Here is a 27036-nt window from a genome sequence, read left to right as displayed (position 1 = left end):
TATAAACATTCAATATACTGAGAGGAACGAAGTGAGCCTCTGCTTTTAAACAAAAAACACTTGAATATGGCCAAATAAAAAAAATTGAACGAAAAAAAAGAGAACGCTGAGAAAAGTCCATTTTTGTCAAAGAATTTGTCAGAATGACGGACAAAATAGAGTATTTGCTTGTTTTTGGACCTGGCAATGCTGTACTCTTTCAGAAGAGGCCTATAAAGGGGCGAGTAAAGTCCGTCCGGCCGCGTGCTGCCCGCATGATGTAATTTTCGTCATCAGGAGGGTCCGCGGTCGTCCGCACACCACGTCTGCATGCAGCCCATTTTTGACGGAACGCGTACAACAGCGCCTGCGCGAAAAAAGGTTCAATCGGCCAAGTAAACTCTGTGACGTACTGCGCATGTGTCAAACTCATCTATCCGCCGGGCTTATCAGCAATCAAGTATGCTCAAGACGCTGTGCGGACGCGTTTGTGCACGAGACGGACACGGACGCGGAAAGTCAAGCATACCCGTCCCTTAACAGCACCCCCTTTACTTGTATAACAGTCAAAACATGGAAAGACAGAAAATCTTTCCAATGGCAAGAGAAGAGTTAATATTATATTAGATTAAAATGATAATATTAGTTAATATTATATTGGTTAATATTATATATTAGTAATTATATATTAGTAATATTAGTTACATTAGTAACATTATAGTTCATGTTATATACAGGTGTGAAGTGTAAAATATACAGTGACCAAAATTCCATCCTGTAAAGCCTGAAATGTTGTCACTTTATTTTGTACAGAGAATTTATAGCTTTTAAGGGATAGTTCACACAAAAATGAAAATTCCTTCATCATTTCAAACCTGTATGACTTTATTTCTTCTGCAGAACACAAAAGAAGTTATTTTAAAGAACACCGATGACCAAATAACATTGGCCCCCATTGACTTTCAAACCACCAAGACATTTCTCAAAAAATCTTTTGTGTTCCACATACAGGTTTATACAGGTTTTGAATGACACGAGGGTGAATAAATCATGACAGAATTTTCATTTTTGGGTGAACTATAGTATTTTTACTGTAGATTCGTGGGGATTTTTTGTTACAGTATATGCCACCGAATACTATGAATTTTTCAATCTCTGTAATCCTTAAAACTCTTTTCTTCTCTCCCCTGCTTTATTTCCTTTCATTAGGCATCTGGACATCGGAAGCTTCCTGTTCTGTCTGGTATGGTGGAACTCATAAGTAACCAGGCAGGCACAGGAGTAATAAGACTGGGCAGAAGTGAGCCACTACTCCATTCTTACAATGATACAGGACAAAGAGAAAGAAAACTGAAGGCCAGAAAGAGACAGAAAGAGCTGCTGTCCGTGCGTAATGGTCTCCATTTAACAACGTTAGCAGAAGAAAAATGGAGCTGATCTGCAAAAACACTGAGGGGAAACATGAATGTGCTTCTACGGTTTGAATTAAGACAAATGCGCTTCGAAATTTATCGTAACAGAAACTTCACTGTACCAGGAGCTCAACTCTCGACTGAGATTAATAACATGTGAATTTTTTATTTAAAACTTGGAGCAATATGCATAACTGGCATTTCCATCTTTTTCTACCTCATATAGACCCCTTTTTTGTTAGTAAACATTGTGATGCGTTTTCGTGGGCGGAGCATAGGTGGAGGCAGAACGATTCCCTAAGATTTACTAATGCTAGCGAGCTTGTTTTTTGACAGTGACTGGAGAGAATCCGATTGAATTTGAATATGCAAGGTCAGTCACAGCCCGGAACTGTGACTGTTGTTGAAAAAGTAAACTTTAACGGAAGGAACCAGATTGCCCAACCTGTGCAAGCTCACTCAATGGATGGACGAACTGTCAGGATTACGTTACCTCCAGTTAAGTGGTCTGAAATGCACACGTAACACAAAGAGAAAGAAGCCAAGCGCGTATAGTCAAGACAAACTGAGAGAGAATAACGTTACATCTTTAGATGCCTATATCTACTAACAGTGGCAAACGTTAACAAATGCGGCATGAACACACACCTGACACATAACATGAGCCTTCTCACTGTTCCCTCTCCCGGGTTTCTACTTATACACTTATGAATACTGTAGAAACAGCGACGACAAAAACCCAGCAAGGTGATATTTTAAACACCTTATGTAGCCGAATCTGTGGCGATTTGTATTGGCCGCCTCTAGTTTTCCCCTTGTTTTGCCTCCAGCTAAGGCCGTAATCGTGACGTCGGCTCGAAAGGTTCTATACTGTTGGGATTTAATTATACAATTATAGTATACAATATAATGCATGTACATTACATTTTTCAAAACCTCTATGTTTTTTCTGCTGTGGAACACAAAAGAAGATATTTTGATAAATGTATCACTGGTTTATTTGTCCATACAATGAAAGTCAATGGGGGCCAATGTTGTTTGGTTACCAACGTTCTTTAAAACATCTTTTGAGTCATACAAGTTTAGAATGACATGAGAAAGATTTTTTATTTATGGATGAGTTACCTTTTAAGTACAGTCTTCACCTTCATTATTTCGTTCTTTCTATTGTGCTGCGTTCTCTTTTGCGTAAGCACAAAATCAGTTCAAACTCTCACAATGACTGGTGCTGTACCATTGCCACACAACAATTCAACTCTATACTGAGAGCACAGAATAACCGTCATCAACCTTTTTCAAAAGGCCAGAATAACACAAGTGCACATTCCATCCAAACATAATCCACTTCTGGGCAACGAGTGATTCGGTGACTAACAGCGAGCGGCTTGATTTTATTGTCATGGCCCGACCCCCTCGGGGGCAAACTGGATTATATGCGAAGTATAAATATACAGCGTGTGGGCTGATGGAGCAGCATCCGCTGCCCACTGCAAGCAACCATAAGAACCTCCACGCAAGCAAATAACACCCTGACCCACTCACATACAGTATACACAGGTGTTCTCACGATTGCTAACTTGTTTGTAGGGCTATACAGTTAAAAGGCGCTACAACGAAATGCATTGCATTCAGATAATGAAGACAGTTAACAGTTTATTGTCCAAGTATTGTATATTTGGCAGAACAGTCTTTTTTCTTCCTTTAGGGCCCACAAAAATCTGTGCTTTCAAAACTTTGTGGATTTCCGCAGATTCGGAGAGCCTGTCATTCATTAAATGCTTTAAATCCCTTTCCCCTCGCGTGTTGATTCATTCAATATGTCGACTAATTTGATAATGCTGTCAGCTACCAAGTGTGCTACCCTCTAAAATCCGTTTAAAAAAGGCAAACGCCCCCATATTCTTTCATTCTGGGGCTACTTATTTAATTTACAAGCAAATAAAATATAAACAACAATTCCAGCAGACAAATAGAGTACCTCAGAGATGACGTATTTTTGTAGGCCAACCCGGAAGTTAGCACCGCGCTGGTTTCCTCGACCGAAAGCCTATGCGTTTTTCTCATAGACTTTTGAAAGATCGCAATGTGATTAACAAATGTTCATGATGTTTACACGTTTTGTCTTTCAAGATAATCTTTACAGATTAACACAATATTTGCCATTTTTGAAGCCTAAATACAATCGGCAGGAGTAAAAAGCTAACACAAGGCTATAAACAGACCACACTATGGTCGCTCGATATCAACGTCACCACCACCAAACCACCAACTTTTTCAAACTTTATTAAAAACGTATTCTCTGGTAAGTAATTACTCTGTGAATGAATCCCCGACAATGATTTGTGCCCATGTTGCATTATTTGTGAGATTTATATGCGCGATGACATCTAACGTCCCCGCCAAAGGAAGTAGTCGCCTCCAGCAACTTGTTAGCAACAGACATTTTTAAGACCGAATAAAAGGTTTAAAAAATTCACAAGCTGGTTATAGGTTGGTTTTATGTCATAGACTAAAACGAGAAAATATTTAGCGGTTTTGTTAACCGAAGACCTTACTTGAGGCAAAAATCCATTCCAAAAACCCATAGACTATGGAACCGGAAGTGCAAAAATGCTAACTCGCTTCCGGGGTTTGCATACAAAAATACGTCATCTCTGTAGTACTAATAGCAGTGCAGGAAACACAGTGTGATACTTTAACAAGCTCTAAATATTGCAATTACTATTAATATGTACCAACACACTTTACTGGTGGCTGTGAGGTTGTTAGCCAAAATAAATGGTACCTTTGAACACTCTAAGCCACTACAGCACCTACCAGCAGCCAATAAAACAACAGGAGAGCAAGTGAATCATTAACTCTCTCCATAAACACCTTTAATCACCCTGCAAACCTGCACTTCACTTTTACTTGAACAAACAGCCACGATACACAGACGCAAATGAAAACCCTCCACCCACTGGACCCACCCGATCCACCTTCTGACTATAATTTCAATATCTTGTGTAAACAGTCCGAATGAATTATTGCAGCAGTCACAACTGCGTAACGGTTTAAAACAGTCAAATTCAATCGTGTGGTTGAAGGGGCGTATGAGAGGGATTCTATCGGGGTGGGAGGAGCGAGGTTGCCGAGTGCAGCGGCAGGCTCCCTCAAGGCCCTCTAAGGAGAGGACAGCCCCCCGTTTCCAATTGTGTTGCGTTCTGTTCGGCATATTATTGTACAGTGCTTCGTTCAGGGTGGCTTTTGTAACTTCTGTACTTTCTGAACAGTGATGATGTTCCCTACTGGGTGTAATTGAGAAGACATAGTAAGAGGCCCATCAGCAATTAAAACCCTTATTAGTTTCACGGAGGCAAAACAGAGAATGAGAGAGGGAGCGAGCAAGCACTGCGAGAGAAAGAGTGAGGGAGTAAGTCACAAAGTGATAGCAATTTTGTTTTATATCTCAATAAAGCAACCAACAGTGGTTCTTTTCTTTTGTATGACTCACTACAGCTATCGGACCACAAGCGATACAACCATCACAAATCCAACTGATAAACAGCCTACAGCACGCAGATGGGAAATGAAACGGGTCCAGCTCATTTAAAGTGGTTAAGAGCAGTGTTCTCTTGGGTAATGCACTGTGCGGCCAGAGCAGATCAAGCAACCACGAGGTGGAACTGTGAACCATTTTTTTTTATAGTTCATGGCTGTCGTTCTAGTTATTCCTCTTACAAACTACGTGGATCAGAAATAATGTGTGCTGTCCACAATGTGTCTTGTCTTTGCCACTCCTAAAAAAGGCCCTAACAACACAGAATGAAAAGGCATTTCTTCACAGAAGCCGCAGCGTGAAAGAAAGCAGCGAGGGTTATTTCAGAACAAGGCAGAATGCTTTAGAAAGCACAGCTTCCACAGTGAAGACGTCACTTAGATAGTTAAAAACTTTTGATTTTTATCAGCACCCTGAGTTCTGTTCCACTCAATGGCTCATTTTAAAATCTATGCATATGTATGTAGTTTGTGTATTAGGGGTGTCACAATATTGTCAATAACTGTGATATTAAAAACATGATTATGGATACAGTGTTAATTTAACACATATTATAATATCGTAAATAATTCAGCACTTGTTTAAACTTTTGTTTAGAGCTACAGTGGTTACAGGCTCTCTCTCCCTCCAATCATATTTTGAGTGTAACACCGTGTCTATACCGGACGTGGCGCGACGCACGGCTTGTTCTAATGGGATTGTTGCGCCTCACCACGCCACGTCCGGTGTGGACAAAATGTTAAATCTTAATGGGTTCTAATGTGTTCCATTGTCTCTTGTCGCATCGCGCCGCATCCGATGTAGACACGGTGTTATTCATTGGCCAAAAAAAGAGAAAACACAAAATTAACTAAATTAAAGATGAATTTGACCGATAGTATCGTTTATTTTGTAAAAATGGCAATAGTTATTGTGATAATATCGATTTTGTTAATTCATTGGGCATGATAACCGTGTAGTAAAAACCTGATATCGTGACAGTCCTATTCTGTACATGTACTTATTGTACGCCCAGGTATACCCTATATGTCATTTACACCATAACAAATCACAAAACTACAAATAATGTTCCTTTTGGAACATTCGGAACCTGTACAACAACTAACGCAACTAATCTGTATTCTGATCCGTCTTTGTATCAACTCCCACACGTTTGGGCACTGGGGTACTCATCCCTATCTGTACTTAGTAGCACACAGTCCAAACCACTCTCACCTGTAGCATGCGTTTTCCGAACACGGGCTGTGTGCTCGAACAATCACAAAGACGTGCTGAAAGTGTGAGCGGATGTTCTTGGGACTGAAGGGTTTCGCTCCCGGCTCTTGAAACACGATTGTGACGATATCATTTCCGATGTGTCTCTTTCTCAGTAGCTTTGAAGCACAAACATCACAGGTTAGTAGTCATAATGGGTTTGTAAAGACAGGAAGAATTATTTGAAGTATCAAGTTTGTCTTTTGACGGCTTACCTGCTGTTTGTTATTGGGCGTGTAGGGCAGCATTGTAGACACGTGGAACATGATCTCATAGTCTTTAAAAGTTGTATACAAAGAGTGTGTTCCAGTAGAGTCGGCTGCAAGAAAAAGCTCACGTTCACATTGTGATACTTATAAACCTTTTATGTGACCACCTGTCTGTCGTTTGTCAAAAAACATTTCTTTACGTCTGAAGGGAACAAAACCTTGATTGAACCTCTCTTTGTGTCTTAAAGGATCAATTTGACAATCGCAGCATCCTGCTTTTGAACCGCTCCAGTCCATAAACAGATAAACTATAAACTCCTTTAAAGACCTCTTTTTCTGATCTCTACTCCACCTGACTCCAAAACCGTGTCCAAATCTGTAAAGCTGAGATCAAAGCTTTCCACCCCGACTTGGCCGCATTAGCGTTGGAGGGAGGGCAAGGATGTCAAGACTGATAAATGGAATTAGAGGCATGCTTGTGATCACAGACAATATTCGTCCTGGTCGCATGGAGGAGGTGAAGGGCGGGTGCCAGGCACCGCATGCATGACTGGGTCTGGAGGTTCCAACCAAATCAAACAGTTATACCACGAGATGACTGCTGGTGTTTGGATCCACTCTTATTTCAATCACATCAGTAAACTGTTGACAGTGGATGGACACAAGCCGTAGGGTTTTTGGACGGCAATCCTGTTGGATTTTATTACCTAGCTCTATAGTTTTAGATTGACATTAGCTCAGATTGATTATGCGTTTGGTCTCTTTAACAGCGTGGTTGTAATCACACCATGCCTCTGTCAGGCCTCACTGGCAGTTAAATAAACCTACATTATGAGGTTAAGACTCACTTTTAGTGTCCAGCTGGGCACGGTATTTGGAGAAGCCCTTAAGGCGCACCCGTTCCCCCAGCAACTGCAGGAACTCTTCTAGGACGGGACCTGCTGCTTCATTATTGTACATCTCCTCCTCGCTGCTCTGTCCCACCTGACAGTACATCACTCCAACCTTCAGCTGGAAACTGAGCTGCACAACAGAGAGCAGAGAAAGACCATTAACAAACAAACAAACAACAAGACTAACAGGAGGATACGTTTACTATTGTTATAGCTAAATGTGTAACTTTTTTGGTTACAAATTAACAAAAAACAGTTAGTACTTAAAGAAACCAATGTTCAAAACTGTCTCTTTTCTTTCCGTCGATTTGCAACTGTAAGCTTATAATAATGATTTATAATTTGAGCTGTCAGATACATTTTTGCGTTAATGTCAGACTGTCAGTATGACATCATTTGACTTCAACACAAAGAAAACTGAGAAATGTAAAATGATTTTTTTTTATTTAAAGGGGTGGTGCAACGGTGTGTCATGCATTCTGGCTTCTTTACAATGTTAAACGTGCTGTCTTCTCATGCTTAACATGGTCAACTTGTCAAAAAACGAGTTGGGCGTATTACTTAGTATTTCTGTGCTCGATACACTCCCCCAGCGATCGTACAGGTTTCGGAAAAAAAAAATTCCGAACATATAAAACTGTTTCGTAACAATTTTTCTTAGTCCCTTATTGGACAATTCTCCCGGAAAAGCATGCGGCACGCCCACGTGGCAGCAAGGAGAACAGGAGAAGGAGCATGCGCAGACGTCACTTTCACTTGTGTGCAGGAGAGAGAGAGAGAGAGCATACGCTCGCGAAGTTCAGGTGTTTGTTTGTTCACTGCATTTGGGAGATGAATGTTATATAAATGGTGATATAACGCTGGATTTGGAGATCGTTTGAAACTGATATATGGAGCCATCCCAGCGCTAAAAGATGCCGGACATGAACCGCATGCGGTGAGTGAAACTGATGTCTGTGTTTTGTTGGCAATAGGTGCGCACAAGCTTTAGTTCAGCCTACCCCTTCCCCCGCACACACGCCGTATGCTTTCGGAAATAATCGTACAGCTGTATCTAGTTTTTATAAATGTGATCAAACTAAATACTCTTCGAAGATACGAAGTATGCAATACTACTCTATAGGTACTCAAGATTAATATGAGATTGTCAGAAACCACGCACTTTAAAGCTTTAGCAACCCTTCTATGTAAACTTCGGAATGTAGGCTAGTGGTAACTTATGTTCAAAATAAAAAATGTATTTAGAAATGAAAGCCACTTTTCTAAAATGTTTTTCTAAAAAATATCTGCATTCAGGGCCTTTTCTCAGAAAAAATGAATGTGATTGTGATACGATACATGATATGATATAGTTACTCAGCATATCACGTAATACATTTAATAAATGAAATTTAACTGTGTAATGGAATAAATAAAAAACTGTGGTGAATGGTAAAGAATATAACACCACAATACCCCCTGCTCATCCAGTTTCATCAGCTGCTCTGTGACCTTGGGTGTGTTGAGGGCAAGTCGGAGGCAGTGGGCATTGAGCTCATGTACAAGATATTCCAGCACCTCCTTAAGGGGCAGGCCTCGGGCTAAACCATGCTTAGAGGTGGAAGGCACAGCGTCCTCCAAGATAGATCCACGTAAGGTTGTTAACTATGGGCAGAAAGATGAAAGACATGAAAGAGAGAAGCACTTGTAATATTCAGATTCAGATTTCAAAGCTGTTTTCGAACACATCCTCTATATTACAAGTGTAACGTAATAGGTGGCTGTGTTACATAAAGCCGGTTGTTATCGTAAATTAAACATTTATATCATGATAACGATCAGTTGTCTGAATCTTATTCTATTATTATGTGACTATTTGTCACACAAGCATCCGGAAACAAAATATTGATCGAGATTCAATACTTTTAGTTCATATTTTATTGAGCGTGACATTCAAGTAGCACTGGTATAACAGCTCAGAAGAGCCCTCAATACCCTGATGTCACGAGTCTGACCAATCAGACTTCAGTATTTCATGTAATAAGTAATTATATCAGACCTTCAGTGAAAATCAGCACTTGTGTGCTGTAATAACAGGAAGAGAAGTTTTCTACAAAGGCAATCCACGTCTGCACACCTGCCCATCTAGAAATAGCAGTGTAAAGCCCGCCGCGTTGGGATGTGCGTCACCTCAGTCGCAAAGCTATTAAAGCCCATCGGAATACATGTGAATCACAAGTAGCTTCTATAAATTAGACTGAGGTCACATTTGAGAGCTTTTTCTGCTTTAATTAGAGAGATCTAGACAGCATCCATCCATTTAAAGCCGCTGTCAAAAGCTGTGTGCGATTATGAAGAAGTATAGTGATGATGAGCCAGCCTGGGCCCTGTGTTCTCACTAGAAGAACTCGCTATGCTTCTGAACATGTTATATAAGACGGCAGTGGGCGTCAGACCTGGATCTCGCTCACCACTGACTGCTCACGAGGATGCACTTTGCGTTGAGAGGCTGGCAATATGAAAATGATATTTGGCGTGGATGAGCTTACCTCGCTGGTTCTGAAGATGATTCGGTAATTGTATTGCGGGCCGTGTTCTTTGTGGTCCTCCAGTTTCTCTCGACGGATGCTCACGGCAACTGGTCCCAGTGTTTCATCAACACCCAAGTAGTTCCAGTGCTCTGAGGATTTTTATTTAAAGGTTAGAGGGAAGGTTCAGACAAAAATTAAAATTCGTTGTCATTAACACACATTTATGTCATTCAAAATCTACAATAAAATATATGACTAAGATTTGCTTATATAATACTTATAATTTATATATACCACTTTGAAAAAATGCTGTTTCAACACTGGTCTAGAAGAACTTTTACAAATATATGAACAGAAAACAACCAATAGAAAATTTACTGAATCAACATGTTAAACGAATGTCTTTAAGAGTTATTTACATATGTAAAATAAAAAAATGAAACCAGAAGTGCTGCTGGACCAGTGTTTACATTTTGCAAAGTGGTCTATATGATCTCCCAGGAACACAAAAGAAGAAATTCTGAGTTGAAAACACTTTTTTGGAGTTTAAAGCTTTTAATCTTCAAAAGGACACAAAACACCATAACAATACATTATCACGTTAAAAAGTGGGAACAGTACAGTTCTCAGAATTTCTCATTTTGTATTTCACTAAACAACGAAAATAATATGCCTTGGAACAACATGAGGGCATGTAAAATGGAACAATTCACATTTTGGCACAAAACACGCCATACAAATCAGCCAATTATCAACAAAATCTCTATAAACCTATTGATGTTTGTTTCAGGTAATGCAAAATATCCATTAATATCCCCACTGAGGAAACCTTCCTGAAACATCAAGAGTAGAATTACCTCAAAAAGCAAAAGCACTCACCTCTCAAGTAAAAGTACTTTCTGTAATAATAAGCACCCAAGTCCACGTGTTCAACGATGTTGCTCTTTCCACGATCATGATGGAGACTCTTGCCATCCTTTGGTGCTTCAAGGACAGCTACCCCTGCGTTGCTAAAATGTGTGTCAGGAGCTCTTTCAGGAGATCCATCTTCATCTCTGGAAGAGCTGGAGGCGCCGCTCCCGATACTGCCCTGCTTCGAAGGGCTGATGTTTCTCTCTCCCTCACCCCCGATTTCGTTCCGGAAACACGGGCAGCTGAGGACCAGATCGTTGCTCTTGTCGTCACCCGAATCGAGAGATGGCCCGTCCTTGATGTTGAGCTCTTCCTGGCTGCCGCAAGGGGACCCGTACGCCCCGCTCTGGTTGGAGGAAAGAGACGAGGTGTTAGAAGCCGAGGCTGCAGCTGCAGCGGAGGCACCCGTGGTGGTGTTCTTCCTCTTGACAGCGTTTTGCCGACTCTGCACGGCCTCGTTCAGGTCAAACAGAATGCTCTGGATGTCAAAGTGAGCAAAACCCTTCTGGCAGACCCACGGTTTGGGAGGTGGACCCGCGTCGTCGGACTTTCCGTCCTCTGCGTCAGAACCGGCGCGAGAGGAATCGCCTTCGGCTTTGACGCTACGCAGCTTGCGGAAGATGGACTCTCCTCCGGTCTCTGATTTTGAACGGCGCTTCATGTGCTTTTCTCGTTCTTTCAGGCGACTGGCAGGACTGCCACGCGGAGGACCCAGAGGTCCATCGGGCAAATCAAGGGCGGTTTGTTTATGAGCAACCGTCAGCAACTCGCTCAACTTTTCAGGAGCCGGGCTACGCTGGTCGGGAGCATCCGTCTGGTAGCCTTTAAGCATGTCGAAGAAGCTCTCGCCAGACACGCCGTGCTTGTCGATGGACGAGGTACTGCCGTATTCTCTATGCATAGGTGTCCAGCCTGAGAAAGACCAACCCTCGCTGCCATCGCCGTCTAGTTCGCTTATGGTGATGTCACTGTTGCTACGCTGTCGAATGCGACGCATGCCCTTGCGGGGCGAACCGAGATAACCGTCTGGAGAGAGGAAGCGGTTGTCTTTACCTTTGCTCTGCATCTTGTGCTTGAGCGTGTTGTGAATGTTACGTAGCATGGATGAGTCCTGAGGGCTGATCAGGTGACCAAGCTTTGTTGACAAGTTGCTTTGGGCACTTCCTGTGGTGGTTGAAGGGGAATCCGTCTCCACAGTGATGTGCCACACACCCCCTCCATTTCCGGCACTTCCTCCCCCTCCGCCATCTTTCCTAGGTGGCCAGTCAGCAACACGTGCTCGAACGCCCATTTTGGGAACGCCGGGTGTGCCGGACAAGTGCGTGCTCTCGCTGCGAGGGGGCGGAGCACCTCCGTTGGGCAAGCGCAGACGGCGGGTGTAGAACTCATCTGTGGCGGGAACAGAGCCGCCCACAGAGCGCTCGGTCTGGGAACGCTTGAGACTCGTCATGGTACGGTTATGCGGCGGAGCTCAGCACTGGAGCATGCCCGCAGTGAAGCTGAAACAATAAAGCTTAGGGAACATGGGCAGCCACTCAGATGGAGAGGCCGGAGAATGGAGCACAAACAATGGTGGGATATAAAAGAGAACTTGAGGCTTGATGCTGCGTCTCTTCGGCTGAATCATGCATGTGTGGTGACCATTTTTGTGATGAGATTTTCCTCTTCTCCTTTTCACTTCATGTAGATGTGGATCTGAAACAGAAAAGTGGAGGAACGTATGAGCATAATGTCTTGATGTTTAAAACAGAAAAACAAAACAATGAATGATGACAAATTAGAAATATCAAAAACAAATAAAAAGAGATAAAAACCACACATAAATCTGAGACCACTGTACAAGGAAAGTCCTTTCGGATGCCAACAACTACAAGCAGCACACCCAAGACTAACACAAATGGAACAAGAGACTTTATCTTTCGTTTTTGTCAAACTCATACAAGCTACATGAGTAACATGTTTTACTTGTTTTACAACCAACAAGTACCTAAAAACACAAAAATGTTTCCATTAAAAATAGTCCCGAAGGAATTCACACTCATTCAACCTGAAGAAGAAAATTCACATTAACTTGGTGCCTAAAGGAGGAGAAAACTTTATATACACAGATTTTTATTTTACCTGATTTTTCTTCTCGAAACATTTCTCAAAAGTGCATCTAAAGAGGATATTATTTCAAATGTTCGATACAGTATGTTATTTCAATAGCTTTATTCGTTCTTTATTTAAGTACTTTATTCTCTCTATGGATGTAACACTGTTTACATACATTTGATCAATAAAAGGACTCAATTATGGACACCATCACCAGTTTCAATCAAGAGTCCAGTATGTGGCATGTCCGTAAATGCAACAGAGTTTCATAGACTCTGCAGTGCCAAAGGGCATATTACACCACGTGAATAAATCAATGCCACCAATGGCATGGAGGCAAAACACGGCAGAGATTAACCAACTGACCAGATATCAGTGGGATGTATTTGATAAAGACGTTATAGAGCAGTCAGCAAAGATGACCAGAAGTCATCCAACAACTTCACATGATGAGAAGTGAAATACTGTTAACACTACATCTAAATACATGTTATCAATGAGCTCCACTGTCCTCCCTCCTATTGTTCATTTCATTGCTCATATGAATAATATATTCCTGTAGCTCGTAGAACGCAAAGGCTGTGGGTTCACACAGTGATACAATGTATAGCTTGAATGAACTGTAAATTGCTTTAGATAAAAGCTTTTGCCAAATACATAAACAATTAAAACTCTCCTTAACGTTCATTTCATAATGGTTACTGTCATACAGTAGTGGCCTAAAGTGATGTCCAAGTGTTAAATTTAATATTTGCATTTAATGTTTCATTAGGTTAGATTAAACCATTAAAAATGAAATGTATGATTCAAAATGAACAAAACACTAAACTGTTAAGGTATTTGTTGGACAAAATAATTTGGCAAAAGCATATTGCAGCATATCAGGGGGATAGGATTTATCTGAATATACATAAACTGCATAAAAACAGAAAGCTTACTAGAACTAATGAATACATTGACTACAATGTTGTTAATATGTTTTGAAGACTTTTTTGCCCATCCTCCTCAGTTTATACTCCAACTACAACATGCAACATGAATACAAAGCATCTAATACATCTTTAATAAAATATTTTAATAAAATGCGAATTGAGCCAGAGTTGGACATCACTTTTAGCCATTACTGTATGTACATTTACATTTAGCAGATGCTTTAATCCAAAGCGATTTACAAATGAGGAAAACTATGGAAGCAATTGTAACAACATAAGGACAACAAAAAGCACAAGCGCAGTAAAACTGGTCTCTTATAGCCTACCACAGTATACAAAACAAAGGTTTTTTTTAAGGATCGAAAGAGTAGAAAAGAGATAGAAGTCAGAACTGATTGGTCAGGTGCTGACGGAAGAGATGTGTTTTCAGGCGATTCTTAAAGATGGCCACAGAATCAGCTGATCTTGTAGCAGCAGGCAGATCATTCCACAAATGTGGAACCGATCCAGAGAAGGTACGTGAGAGCGATTTTTTCCTTTTTTGGGATGGCACTACAAGACGTCATTCGTTTGCAGAGCGTAAGGATCAGGCGGGTACATAAATCTGAATTAAAGAGTGAAGATATGGGGGTGCCAAACCAGTGGTGGTCTTGTAGGCCAGGAGCAGAGTCTTGAATTTGATGCGAGCGACTATAGGGAGCCAATGTAACTCAATGAAGAGAGGAGTGACGTGTCCTCTCTTCGGTTCATTGAAGACCACTCTTGCTGCTGCATTCTGGATCATCTGTAGAGGTTTGGTGCATTGCAATAGTCCAGTCTGGACTAGGACTTGCGTAGCATGCTCGGACAGGAAAGGTCTATTGGTATGTTGTTTCAAATCGCCAATTCTGATAAGAAAAATCTTCCTGTGACTTGATCGCTACAAATTACAGTCAATCTCCCATTTCTTTTTTGTTTCAAATCCCAGTCAACAAGCTCACCAGTATACAAGCCCTGCTTTGAAGGCCACACAGGTGAAATGCGAACACTGTGGGTAGCTCACCGTGCAGCGCCACATTATTATGCGCTACAGATGCGTATTGTTCCCACATGACGGGAGAAGCTCTGAAATGTCAGTTTCCTTGGTTTCCTGGCAACCGTCTGTCGAGTGTTGTGCTGCAGAACGGCTGTACTGCTGGGTTAACCTTAATGAGAACACACACACACCAACACCTACACTATATAATTTACCACATCGGTGCTTCACAACTTACACATTAGTTACTTAATAATGTATACATTAGAAAATATTAATGGTCAGGAAAAAACAGACCTTGAATACAAAAAAGTAAGACTAAGCATGCTTATACGCTAATGATATCCTTTCCCAAATATGGTGTCAGTTTGTACAATAGACAAATCCTTCTGAATCAGTTGACATTTGAGTTTATGAATCACATTCGCAGCGATAGACAGAGTATGTGCAGTGATGAAAATATGAGATAATCTTCCAGTCGGCGACTCCCTGACCTCCCGATGGCTGGAAGGGGTGTGCGGAGAAGTGGGTGTGTCGACACACTAACCCCAACACACACACCCACCCACACCCGTCTCATTTGGCTAAGCATAGATGAGGTCATTGCTATATTTTTTTTCTTAGAGAGAGTTTACCTCACATGAACGGTGATGTAATAATTTTGGGAGGTTACAACGCAGGTGCTTCTGCAAGGCCAGGAGCAATTCTGTGGCTTAGTCATACACAGCTGCCAAATTACAATTTACAGCCTGACAGATGGGAATAACACGGGCTGACAGACCTTGTGTAAGCTAATGAGAGAGGTACCTGTGAGGGAGACAATGAGCAAGGCAAATATGACTAACGCAGCAATGAGCACATCTGCTCTGGGAACAAATGTGTGACAAAATGCGGCCTGATATAGCGCAGGGGCTTTCTACAGTTCAAATATGCTACGCAGCATGGGACGCTGTCGTAATTCGCATTCCCAAATCACAAATTCCCTCTCATCGTGAAGGACTCTTAAGGGAAACCTCTTAATCTAAGCCTGAACTAACACTTGAGCTTTAACTACCACACTAATTGGTTCGCACTTGATCAATTGAATCAGGTTTATCAGTGTAAACATCTAGTCAATGACTGCAAGCTAACACTTGAATGAAAACATTTTTCATGCGCTGCACAGCAGGCGGAAATGTGACCCTGCCTGTGAAAACCCAACGAAAGTCATTTTTTGTGATTTTCTGTTTTCAACATAAAATCATCCTACATAATGTAAAGAACACTCTGTGAAAATATAATCTTAATATCTTTCATGCTGACGGACTAAAACCACTTCAAAGATTTAAATCATAGTAAAATGAATGCTTGAAATCAAACTTTGATGTTTCTAATCTCATAACTTGGTCTGGATTTCACAGACAGGGTAACAATGAATAAACGCTTTCATATCTGAATTTAGTTGTCTGTTTTGGGTGCTGTGCCTTTAAGAAAAACCCACCTCGCATATAAAATGAGAACCAACATTTTTCAGCGATTTTGCTGTCTGGTCCATGTTGTTTTTAACTCCCCATCCTTTAATAAAAGCCTCTTTGCAAAGCCTGGATTACACCATGACAGATTCATAAAACAATCTGTGCTGAATAAATGGTTTAAGTCTGGCTTAAAATGATCAAAGATATTGTAAAAAGAAACTTCAGAGGCTTGTTTCAGGCACACTGGGATCCTTCAGCTCCACTAAAAAACAATACAGAATAAAAAATACTTCCATCATTCTACTTGTATATCATTAGTTCTTCAAGGGATAGTTTAGCCAAAAATGAACTCTCTCTCATCATTTAGCCTGAAGTCGTTTCAAACTGGTATGCATTTTATTGTTCCACTGAACCGAACAGTTCTGGGGCACCATTGACTTCCACAGTAGGAAATGAAACTATTATGGTAGTCAAAGGTGCCCCAGAAAGGTTTTGTTTCCTACATTTATCTAAATAACTTCTTTTGTGTTCAACGGTACAAAGAAATTTATACAGAACTGAAACAACATAAGGGTGATTAAATGAGGAGAGAAATTTCATTTTTGGGTGAACTTTCTCTTTTAGGGATGTTCATTTTGACCCTTTAACCGTTAACCGATAGTAAAATGTTTTACAGATTAATCCTATCAGTTAAATGATTTAAAAGGTATGTTTATTTTTTTAAGTTAAATAATATTAATAATACATTTTTAATAATAATAATAATAATTTAATAATAAGTTTTTATGTTTTTTAGTTTTCTGTATGGTGAAAGAAAAGTATGCTATAGCCCGTGCGTGCAGACGCGTGCGACCAGGTGTAAATGCCCTCCGAAACTTTCCGAGACAGATTAAAATCCGATCAAGCAAACCACTTGACGAAACTGGCGAAGTGACGAAGTGTAATTCATTTGATTGTTGAGGCCACATTTCTCCTCCAAACTGAGTGCGTCACTGGCAGCCTTGCTCAAACTCAAGTTCGTTGTTTTAAATGTAGACGTGCGACAATCGCGCTCACAACGCGCTGTGACAGTCTCTGTCTTCCTGGCGTGTCTACACCGCAGCGAAATGAAGCTTTGGTGCTAGCAATCAATTTACCCTCTACATAAACTTATCTCATGGATACTTGGCATCGACAGCCTCCCGTGCGCTTTGGAAAGGAGGAGAAAACGGCGCGACCAGTGGTTTCCCTGCCTTCATTTAGACATGACGTAAAAATATGAATGTGTTTGTATTTTGCGCGGGTATAGAAGATCAAATTATATCTGTTTAGCTAAAATACGGCTAAGTGCCCTCTTCGGATATTAATCCTGGCTGGTGGAAAGCAAATGAAACGCGCCTTCTGGGGCGTTATCTCTTCATTCCCGAGACATCGGTGCCATCTGAAAGGGTGTTTTCTGCCACGGGTCTAACTGTCAACAGGCTCCAGACTGTCCCCACCACACGTAAACATGTTACTTTATTAAATAAAAACTAGCCAAGCTTTGGATTGAGGTAGGCCTGCTATTTTTGTTTGATGAAAAAACTTTGTCGGTTCTTCTGTTTTCGTTTTGTCAATTTGTTAATTATTTAAGTTTTTTCTTGACTGTTTATTTTATGCTTTGATTTATATTATTTTCACTTTTGCTGCAGGTTTTTGCTGCAGGTTTGTGAAAATGCAGGTGCTGTTGTTGATCTATTCATTATGCTGCTATTTGCATGTTAAAATAAATCTCTGAAAAAAATGTTTGTATTTTTAACGTGTCACAGACCCTTGTCAACTGTAGATGTGTCTCATTTCGAAGTCTGCGTCCTCCAGTTGTCGCATGCAAAGCATTCGTATGCGGCCGCGAACCTCCGGAGGAAGCAGCCTTCGAAATCAAACGCAGCATGTATTTTTATTTAATTCCAATTTCATAATAAACTCTTATCAGTTAATGGTTAATGTTCGGATAACGAGCATCGGTTCTCGGTTAGGGAAATTAACCAAAATCAGCATCCCTAATCCCTTTAAGAAGAACTTCCTGCTTCCTTATTACCTCATTAAGACTGGGCGGGGCCAAGATTGACAAAAAAAGATACCATACATCTGTTAACCATCAACAACACAGACACTCATGTGTTCATGCATTTATTTGTGTGATGTTGTGTGCAGACGTTTTACTAGCTTCAATTTATTGACATTTTAGATCAGTTTTAAGTTCTGAATAGTTGAGTATGTTTTCAGAGTAAACATATTCTTGTGTTTGACTCATTATTATTTGACCTTTTTCAAACCTTTAAGATTTTTCTATATACATTTATTGTTACTGCAAAGGTTCAAATACCAAAAAAGTGACTTCTGTAAACCATACAAAAAAATGCAGGCCTCAAGGAGGAATTCAGAATGTCTGGAGGTTTGAAGGAAATGTGGTACTGGGCTGAATTCTCTCGACATCACTTTGCAACACCAAGGAAGAAAAACAATAGTACTGTACAGTGGACTCAAGAACAATACACATAATTGTAGGTTTTCAAACAAAAAGGACAACCGCTTTTATGTGAACAATGTTCTCCGCACATGTTTAACAAATCTCCAGTGAAGTGGGTAATTCAGACAATTTGGGGACTTTTGAAAAGGGCACATTCCTTTATCCTGCAACACCAGCACAATTGACTCATCTGCTCTGTTCCACAACCATACGGACTTCCCATCTAAAAAAAAAAACTTTTTCTCTCCCAGTCACACGCATCTTGCGTCTGATCACACTGCCCATTTAAGAGTCACACCTTCAGGCCGAGACACCTGTGACACCAGCGACACCTGTGGTGGGAGGTGCTAGGTCCGGACGCATCACAGTCCTGCAGACATGCGATCGCCTGCCTCAGACAGCTGCGGCCTTATAGGAGAATATGATTAAAGCTTCAGTTTATGACTCACCTCGTTTCAGAGAAGAGACTGCGGGGTAGGCAGGCATGTCTTCTGTCATAAATAATTGGTCTGTATTAATGGAGACCTAATATTCTTCTGCCCTGCCGTGCTTTACTGTTATCTGAACCTCGCTGAGATTTAAGTTGTAGAGAATCTGACTGATGTGGTTGTTGCGGTAGTGGACAAAAGAGATCCAGTCTCATTCCTGTGCTCTTACAAGTGGACTTCATGTCAAAGCTGCCCTGCATTGTTCCGGTGCCATGTGGCATTTGTTAGACATCAATTAGAAAACTGGGGTGAAAATGAGTTCAGCGTCTTGATTTATTAAAACGTCCACTTAAACAAGATGTTTAACCCTGAGACTGTCATGAACATTTCATTCAACCGACAAGTTCATGTCATAAAAATAATTGGGATTAATGGTTTAATTGTTTGTTATAGGTCACTTCACTTTGGGATAGTTTTCCAAATAGATTTCCAAAAATTCTGTCATCATTTACTCACCCTCTTGTCATTTTAAACCTGTATGACTTTCTTTTGTCTGCAGAACACAAAAGAAGATATTTTGAAGAATGTTGGCAACCGAACCACGGAGAACCCGTTGACATGCATTGGTTTTGGGCACCAACATTTTAAAAAATAACCTCTTTTATATTCTGCAGAAGAAAGAAATTCAAAATATGAGAGATTTTTAGGTGAACTATCACTTGAAGAAGTCACACTAAACTTACACACTAATTTTTTCATGGCAAATGGGTAGAACTGACAAAAAAGGCAATCCCTTTTACCATTTAACTCATTGACATTTCCAGAACACTGTGCTACATTAAAAAAAAACATCATAAAAGCATGTCTGACATTCCAAAAAAAAGGTCTATTCTTTAGAGCCAATCATCACATTTCTTTCCCAACGCTATCTCTCAATGGCAACCAGCGGTGCACCTCAAAATCTGAATTGAGAAGTGTGAGAATGCGTTTCTGTCATGCCGTTTGCAGTTTGAAAGACAAAGCCAGAATTAGCAAAACACAACCGAAGCTAATTTCTAGTGCCAAATCAGAAAACATTAGTCCTCGGTTTCTTGCCTTTCTGAGTGACATTCAAAGCCTCATCTGTGTGTGGGCAAAGAAAAACATCACGAGCAACAACATAATCCTGCATTTACACACAACTGAATGGGAGAAATATCAGCTCAAAGACACAGGTTTGGTGTGTCTGGTGACTGATGATAAAACCCCTTAATTTGAGCCCATCAACTGCAGAAGCAGCAGAACACTGTGTTTATCCAATGAAAAGAAACCTCACACACAGCAGACTGAGGTTGACGTGGTCTCCCACTCACTTAATGTTTTCTTTTTGCTTTTTCATTTCTCTGTCCTCATCCTCTATGTGTTTGTCTATCTGTTTTCTTTTCTCATAATATATTCAAAGAGAGCTATGAATGAGACAGTAATGCTTTGTTGGGTTGTTAATGTGTCAATCAAAAAAAGTGTGTGACTTGAAATTTTGAAGTCGCTTACAAAGCTGAAATTATGCAAACAAATTTGACATTTTTTAGATCTGCACAATGAATCTGAACAACCCACCCAATTCACAACACCACAGCTGAGGCTTCGGAGATAATAGTAAACTATTTTGCATCGGTTAAACACAATAATTTGCAATAATGCAAAAATCCGTATGCCTATTAGTAACAACAACAACAGTTGCCTTGTTTAACTTTTTTCCAGTGGCACAAAACAAATGAAAAAATGTAAGTCTTCGCTAGATGTCGCGCTACTCACTTGCATTCTTCATGATGTAACATCAAATAAAGCCAACATGAGAAATATTGTTTCTCAAGAACATTCTCAGGTAATGCGTTTAGTCATTGTGCTGCATATTGCCCTTGAAAAAAACAAAGAGTAGAAGCAGCAAAGAGCTTTTGAAGACATTCAACTGCAGCAGTTCAATGGAGGTTAGCAGCATCCAGTTAAAAAGAGGAAGGACGAGTCTGATGAGGCATAGCTGTGTCATTTCACCTGTGATGCAAGCATCTACGATTAAAAAAACAGCAGATTTCCTCTCCTCTGGATGCATGATTGAGCCATCGGTGCATGAATCATAAACACAGACAGACATGATGAAAAACAGAGCTTGCTACTAATCTTTTCTAACACTGTGATCATACAGACACTGGGTCTTTTGTTGGCAATTCAGCTTAATTCACACTTAATTTAGTTGAAAAAAATCAATACTGGAAAATTTCTCATGCATTGGTGTGGATTCGCTATTAAGCTGTAGGGATGTCAAAGTACCATACACTGGTCGCGTCAAAGTGAATGAAAACAGATACATTTGTGCTAAAATGCCAGATTGCAATGCAGCCCAATAAATCTTCTACAAATCTACATTAAATTGCCAATGTTGACTGAATTAAAAAAACAATAAAAATCATTATTAATTAATTACAATAGATTTAAATGATTACAATTAATTAATAATTAAATATTTTCTAAAAACTGTTGAACAATACTACTTATATTCTCTTATATTATTTAGATTAGTCCTATGTTATAAAAATTATATAAAATTAAACTTAATTATTATTAGTGATATAGTATCAAAATTGATATGGAGAGGCACAAAATTTTACTTTTAATTTTCCTTCATTCTCAACAGCTTCAACTTTGGCAATGTGACAACTCTTATCGGTAGAGTGATGGTTCTCCTTTTGGTCCAATCAAGTATTTTCGGCTCCCTAACAGTGATGTGCTGTTGAAGTGTCCTATGTAATTAGATCTTTACATCAAAAGACCTATAAAAACTGATGCAGGCTCTGTCAGGAAACATGATGTACACCACAGCCAAGAACAGCCCGAAAAAGATAATGCATCTTCCTATCTGTCTCTGTCTCTCTCTCTCGCATAACTGACAAGTGTTCAATCAAACACAGTATGCAGAAAAGTGACCAACATATTAAATGGGAAAAATCTGGAGGCTCACTGGCATTTCCTAAACACACATTTACCCGTACACCTACAAACAGCTCGCTCCATCACCTATAAATAAACACAAGCCGTCACAAGGCCCTATAAACGGTGCAATTCAATAAAACAAGGACATATCCGCTGGAAATAAAAATAAGCGCATATCAGCAGACCTCAGAACATGTTTGTGTGAGGATTTGCGAGAATGTTCGGCTGAAACTGGTCTCTAAACAGTCAAAAAAGTTAGATTGATAAGATTTTCTTCACATAGCAGAACACTCAAAAATAAAAACTTCAAAAACATTAAAGGGATAGTTCACCCAAAAATGAAAACTCTGTCATCATTTACTCACCTTCGAGTTGTTCCAGATCTGTATAAATGTCTTTGTTCTTATGAACAGAGAGAAAGATATTTGAAATGATGATTTTCATTTTTTAGTGAAGGAACCCTTAAATACATTACAAATTGTCTGACAGTTTTATAGTTTTCTATATGTATTCGCTACTTGTTTGTAAGATTAACTTTAATTCTAATGTCACTATAACCAGGGCCGGAAATGGGGAGAACACAGGGGGGATTGGTGCAGTCCATGGAGTGAATTTCAAGGGGGGCGGAGTTTTACCTATAAAATAGCCTCCACACTTTGAACATTTCGTACAAAGTGGCATTTTCTGCATATGTGGTTAAAAATACAAAAAATGTCCCCGACTAGAGCCCCTCCCAGTGGTGGGCCATTTACAACAATAAATGTTGCCTTAAACTCTCACAAAAAAAGAATGACATCAAGTAATTGTGTTGCTCCTGAATGTAAATCTCTAAATACAGACATACGTAGACAAGCAAGTAGCAGAATAAAAGTAAAGGTCTTTGCACATATAGTCCGAAATTTTCGTATGCGTTTTTTCGTATTTGGCGCTGGCTTGTACGGTGTCTCTGAATTGTCAAAACGCCTCTCAAAATGCTTGCTAAGGATGCGAAAAACGCAGAAAACCGAACCCAGTACGAATGTTTTTATGACGGACGAAAATATCGGAGGCAGTGTGTAAATGTGATTGACACAACGTGTGGTCGTATTTATTTTTTAATGTGCGGAAATTTCGGACTCAATGTGCAATGGCCTTTAGTCTTCTACCAAATTTTCATCAATCTTGCAAAAACAGGGAAAGTTGTATCAACCAATACAAACACAAGGTTTGTTTAAAACAACAAAAGTATAATTCACACAATCTTATATAACAAAAAACAGACTGTCACCTCAACCATGAAGCATTTATTAAATGATAATGGCCTAAAAAACATCATCATGCTGCCTTCATCACATTCAGCCCCAGAGGCCTCATACATGCGATCAAACGCAAGTATGTCAACCAAACAAACCCTGACTCCCTCTACGAGAGAAACATCCACATTTTCACCACCAGTCCCTAGCAACACAGTCACAGGGATGGTAGGAGGAACAGACGAAAATAGCTGAGAAAGAGAGAGAGAGAGCGAACAGCAGGAAAAATAAAAGAGAACTCTGTGGTGTAATTAACAGAAGAGGCTGTCAAACAGCCACACACCATATAATTCCAGCCTTTCGGAGAATCGCAGAAAAAAATACAGAAACGGGAAGAAAACAGTGGGCAGCATTTCATTGTGCACCTATCAAATCACTTTTAGAATGACTAATGAAAAGGAGGCGGGGCTTGTGTTTCGACAGGTTGCACGACTACATACTTAAATAAACAGAATTAGAGGCAAAGTTCGTAAGCGCGTTTGGTTGAGGTGTAAAGATGATGGCGTTGCTTATGTAAGACATGTGGGAGTGAGATGCTTCAATATGCTCTGACAACCTGAAATAAACTGAAAATCAACTTTCTAAACAACTCCGCAAACTTTGGGATCGTGAAACTGGGCTCCAGTGAGAAGGTTCTGCCAATGGCATCAAAATAAGCCTGAATCAGGACGTCCCCTGTGCTAGCACAGGTTGATATAGAAGAGGACGCCTATCAGCGAGTCACTACATCCAACAATGGCTTCGCAATGAGCATAACTGGCTGTCGTACGGCCCTGCGTGTCACTGCCATCCACACACACAAAACTTTGTCCTGCTTCCGTTTCTGGGAGGCGGACCTGCTTATTTTCAGCACTGTTTGACGATCACCTGACGCAAAGTTTCTGACTGGTGCATTTCTGTGGCTCTGCAGAGAAGAGGGGAGGAAAAACAAGAGTAGCGCTCACGCTGCGCGGATCCTCACTGCACCAGATTTTTTTCTCTCTGCACATTTTTCCAATGAGACGAGATGCGTGACAGAGTACATGATTCACGAGTCCTAATGGTGAAGATTCTGCGCTCTTGTTCTGCAAGATCAGCTGACAGCAGAGGTGACTCAGAAAGTCAAGAGTTACTGTGATGTCAATCCAGCTGTTTGACCCGTATGGCCTAGAGCGACACACTCATCTGTTACTGCAAAGAGACTGCTGCTACTGAAGTCATGCTGTAATCTGCTCCTGATAAAAACACCTGCTGACTGCATAATAACTATAGAGACCGATATACATCTGATATTGTTTTCTAATCTGCATCGGCTGATATCTGTGCCCATTTTTGAACAGCTAACAGTAGCAATTCTGTCAACAATTCAATAAAAAAAATTACAGGCTTGACAATAATGCACAATTTGTTTGGTTGTATTTGTTAACAAAACTAAAATGAACTAAAAATGAACAACAGCATTATGATGAGCAAAGATGAGCAATCTTTGTTCATCTTAATTTCAACATTTACTAATACATCAAACATTGTAACTGTGACCATTACTTAATGCACCATGAACTACAATGAAATTGAATACTTGTATTAGCTTTAAAGTGATACTTCACCCAAAACTGAAACTTCTGTCATTATTTACTCACCCTCTTGTCATTTCAAACCTGTGTGACTTTCTTTCTTTCGCAGAGTTTTTTTTCTTTGAAAAAGATACTGGCACCCATTAGCTTGCATTGGTTTTGTGTCCATATAATAGAAGTGAATATGTGCCAGTGCTGTTACCAGCTTTCTTCAAAATATCTTATTTCGTGTTTTGTAGACGAATTAAAATCATACAGGTTTTAAATGACATGAGGGTGAGTAAATGATTTTTAGGCGAATTATCACTTCAACTTACTAAGTTATTTAATGATTCTACACATCCATGTTATCTCAGCACGATTTGAAAATGTCCCAAAGTACACCTTTATATTAAAGAGTACATTCCTCGAGATCATAAAAAATACATTTCATGAAGTGTTTAATTTTGCCGTGTTTGAATGTAAGCAATCTGCCAAGTTGTAAATCCGAAGGTGAACGAATAACAAAGTTATTAGCTTATAAAAAAGGTAATCGACTCTGAATCACGCGAACAAGCCATGACCTGTCCGAATCTTTAACCACAATGTACCTACGTCACTAGAAATAATCCCCGCCTACTGACTGCGAAAACTTAACTCTCTCCTCCCCAAACACTGTACTAGCTCGTTCGTGACGTGTGCATCATGTCTAAGAGAAGCTGTGTTCTATGTAGTGAAACTAAGTCAGTCTTATTTTCACTACCAAAGGAAGAACTTCTGAGGAAAAAATGGTTACTATTTATTTTTCAAACGACACCAAAGGAGTATAAACCGAACGTTTTACTTTGCGCGCGTCATTTTACCGAAGATTGCTTCATCAATCTTGGCGCCTTTACTGCAGGATACATTAAACGTCTTTCCTTAAAAGATGTTGCAATACCAACTTTATTTGGACCTGTAAGCTCCACCGAATCACAACCTGTAAGTGTGACTCTTTATTTTTGTCTTTACTTAAAATTAAATTTGTGTGACGTTATCTCATGTCTGTGTTTAGCTAACGTTACCGTTATTTTTGGGGTTGTTACTGTTTGTTTACCTAACATTAGCTATAAACTCGTTGCGCTAATGTAAGTGTTCAACCATATTAACTCGCAAGTCTTTATTTCAAGAACTGCGTGGTGTACTATAGTTATAATAACATCTGAAGATACGAACACCGTACACTGTATGCCGTGATAACTAACTGTTACAAGAGAAGTGTCTAAAACAGTCCTTTTTCTTACTGGCATCTGTATAAGGATTAAAGAATGATTCGTCAGACTCGGGCTCGAACTGGTAAGGTAAATTCGACGCCATCTCTCTCTATACACTGTTAATATCCAACCACCTGCAAACCGTAATACAGCAGTAATGATAGGCGGTCCATTTGCGACACATGCTGAACGCGTTTGACCAATCACAGCAGACTAGACCATTTGACCAATCACAGCAGACTAGACCATTTGACCAATCACAGCAGACTAGACCATCTGACCAATCACAGCAGACTACACTATCTGACCAATCAGATCAGACTACGCTGGCGGAAAGGCGGAGATTACACAGATGAATCGCGGAACGAATCATTAGAGAGTCAGTCGGACACTCCATAAACCAAAATAAGCCCTTAAAAATATTGAGGAATTTACTAGAGTTTACACAGTCGATTTGCCTAAATTGGATTATTGGCTCAGAAATGAGACAATTTTTTTCTGGTTTTCATATTTCCATTGTAAATTCCAGATTTTCAAAGTGATTTCAGACATTTGGAACCCAAGGTATATGAGCATTATCATAAATAAGAACAATAAAACTATATTGTGATAATTCTATCAGAAGGTGGAAATAGGTGAAGGTGGAATCTGGATGGAAAGAAAAGGCTGACCACTCCTTAGACACTAGCAATAAAGCGAATTTCTTAAATAGTTCACCCAAAAAAGTTCAATTCTTTTATCATTTAATCACTCACATGTCAATACAAACTTGCATGACAAAAGATAATATTTTAAAGAAAGTTGGTAACCAAACAACTTCCATTTTTGGACACAAAATCACAGAGACATTTCCCAAAATATCTTCTTTTGTGCT

At 40.0% G+C, this 27036-nt stretch overlaps 1 protein-coding gene across 4 annotated transcripts in view; it reads right to left on the bottom strand.

Annotated features, from left to right (window-relative positions):
- The window catches only part of sipa1l1 (signal-induced proliferation-associated 1 like 1), an 87890-nt gene that overhangs the window by 19669 nt on the left and 41185 nt on the right, over window positions 1-27036 (bottom strand). For all 4 annotated transcript variants that reach the window (XM_057353032.1, XM_057353034.1, XM_057353035.1 and 1 more), the window contains exons 2-7: window positions 10675-12402; window positions 9814-9944; window positions 8741-8929; window positions 7241-7415; window positions 6399-6502; window positions 6145-6302 (exon numbers count right to left, since the gene is read on the bottom strand). In XM_057353032.1, the coding sequence (XP_057209015.1) occupies window positions 6145-6302; window positions 6399-6502; window positions 7241-7415; window positions 8741-8929; window positions 9814-9944; window positions 10675-12157 (2240 nt within the window). In that variant the 5' untranslated portion in view covers window positions 12158-12402. The remainder of the gene's footprint in view (window positions 1-6144; window positions 6303-6398; window positions 6503-7240; window positions 7416-8740; window positions 8930-9813; window positions 9945-10674; window positions 12403-27036) is intronic.

Source organism: Triplophysa rosa, linkage group LG15, assembly GCF_024868665.1.
Source record: "Triplophysa rosa linkage group LG15, Trosa_1v2, whole genome shotgun sequence".
Lineage (NCBI taxonomy): Eukaryota > Metazoa > Chordata > Actinopteri > Cypriniformes > Nemacheilidae > Triplophysa > Triplophysa rosa.
The sequence above is the reverse complement of the archived record's forward strand: the minus strand, read 5'-3'. Positions and strand labels throughout refer to the sequence as shown.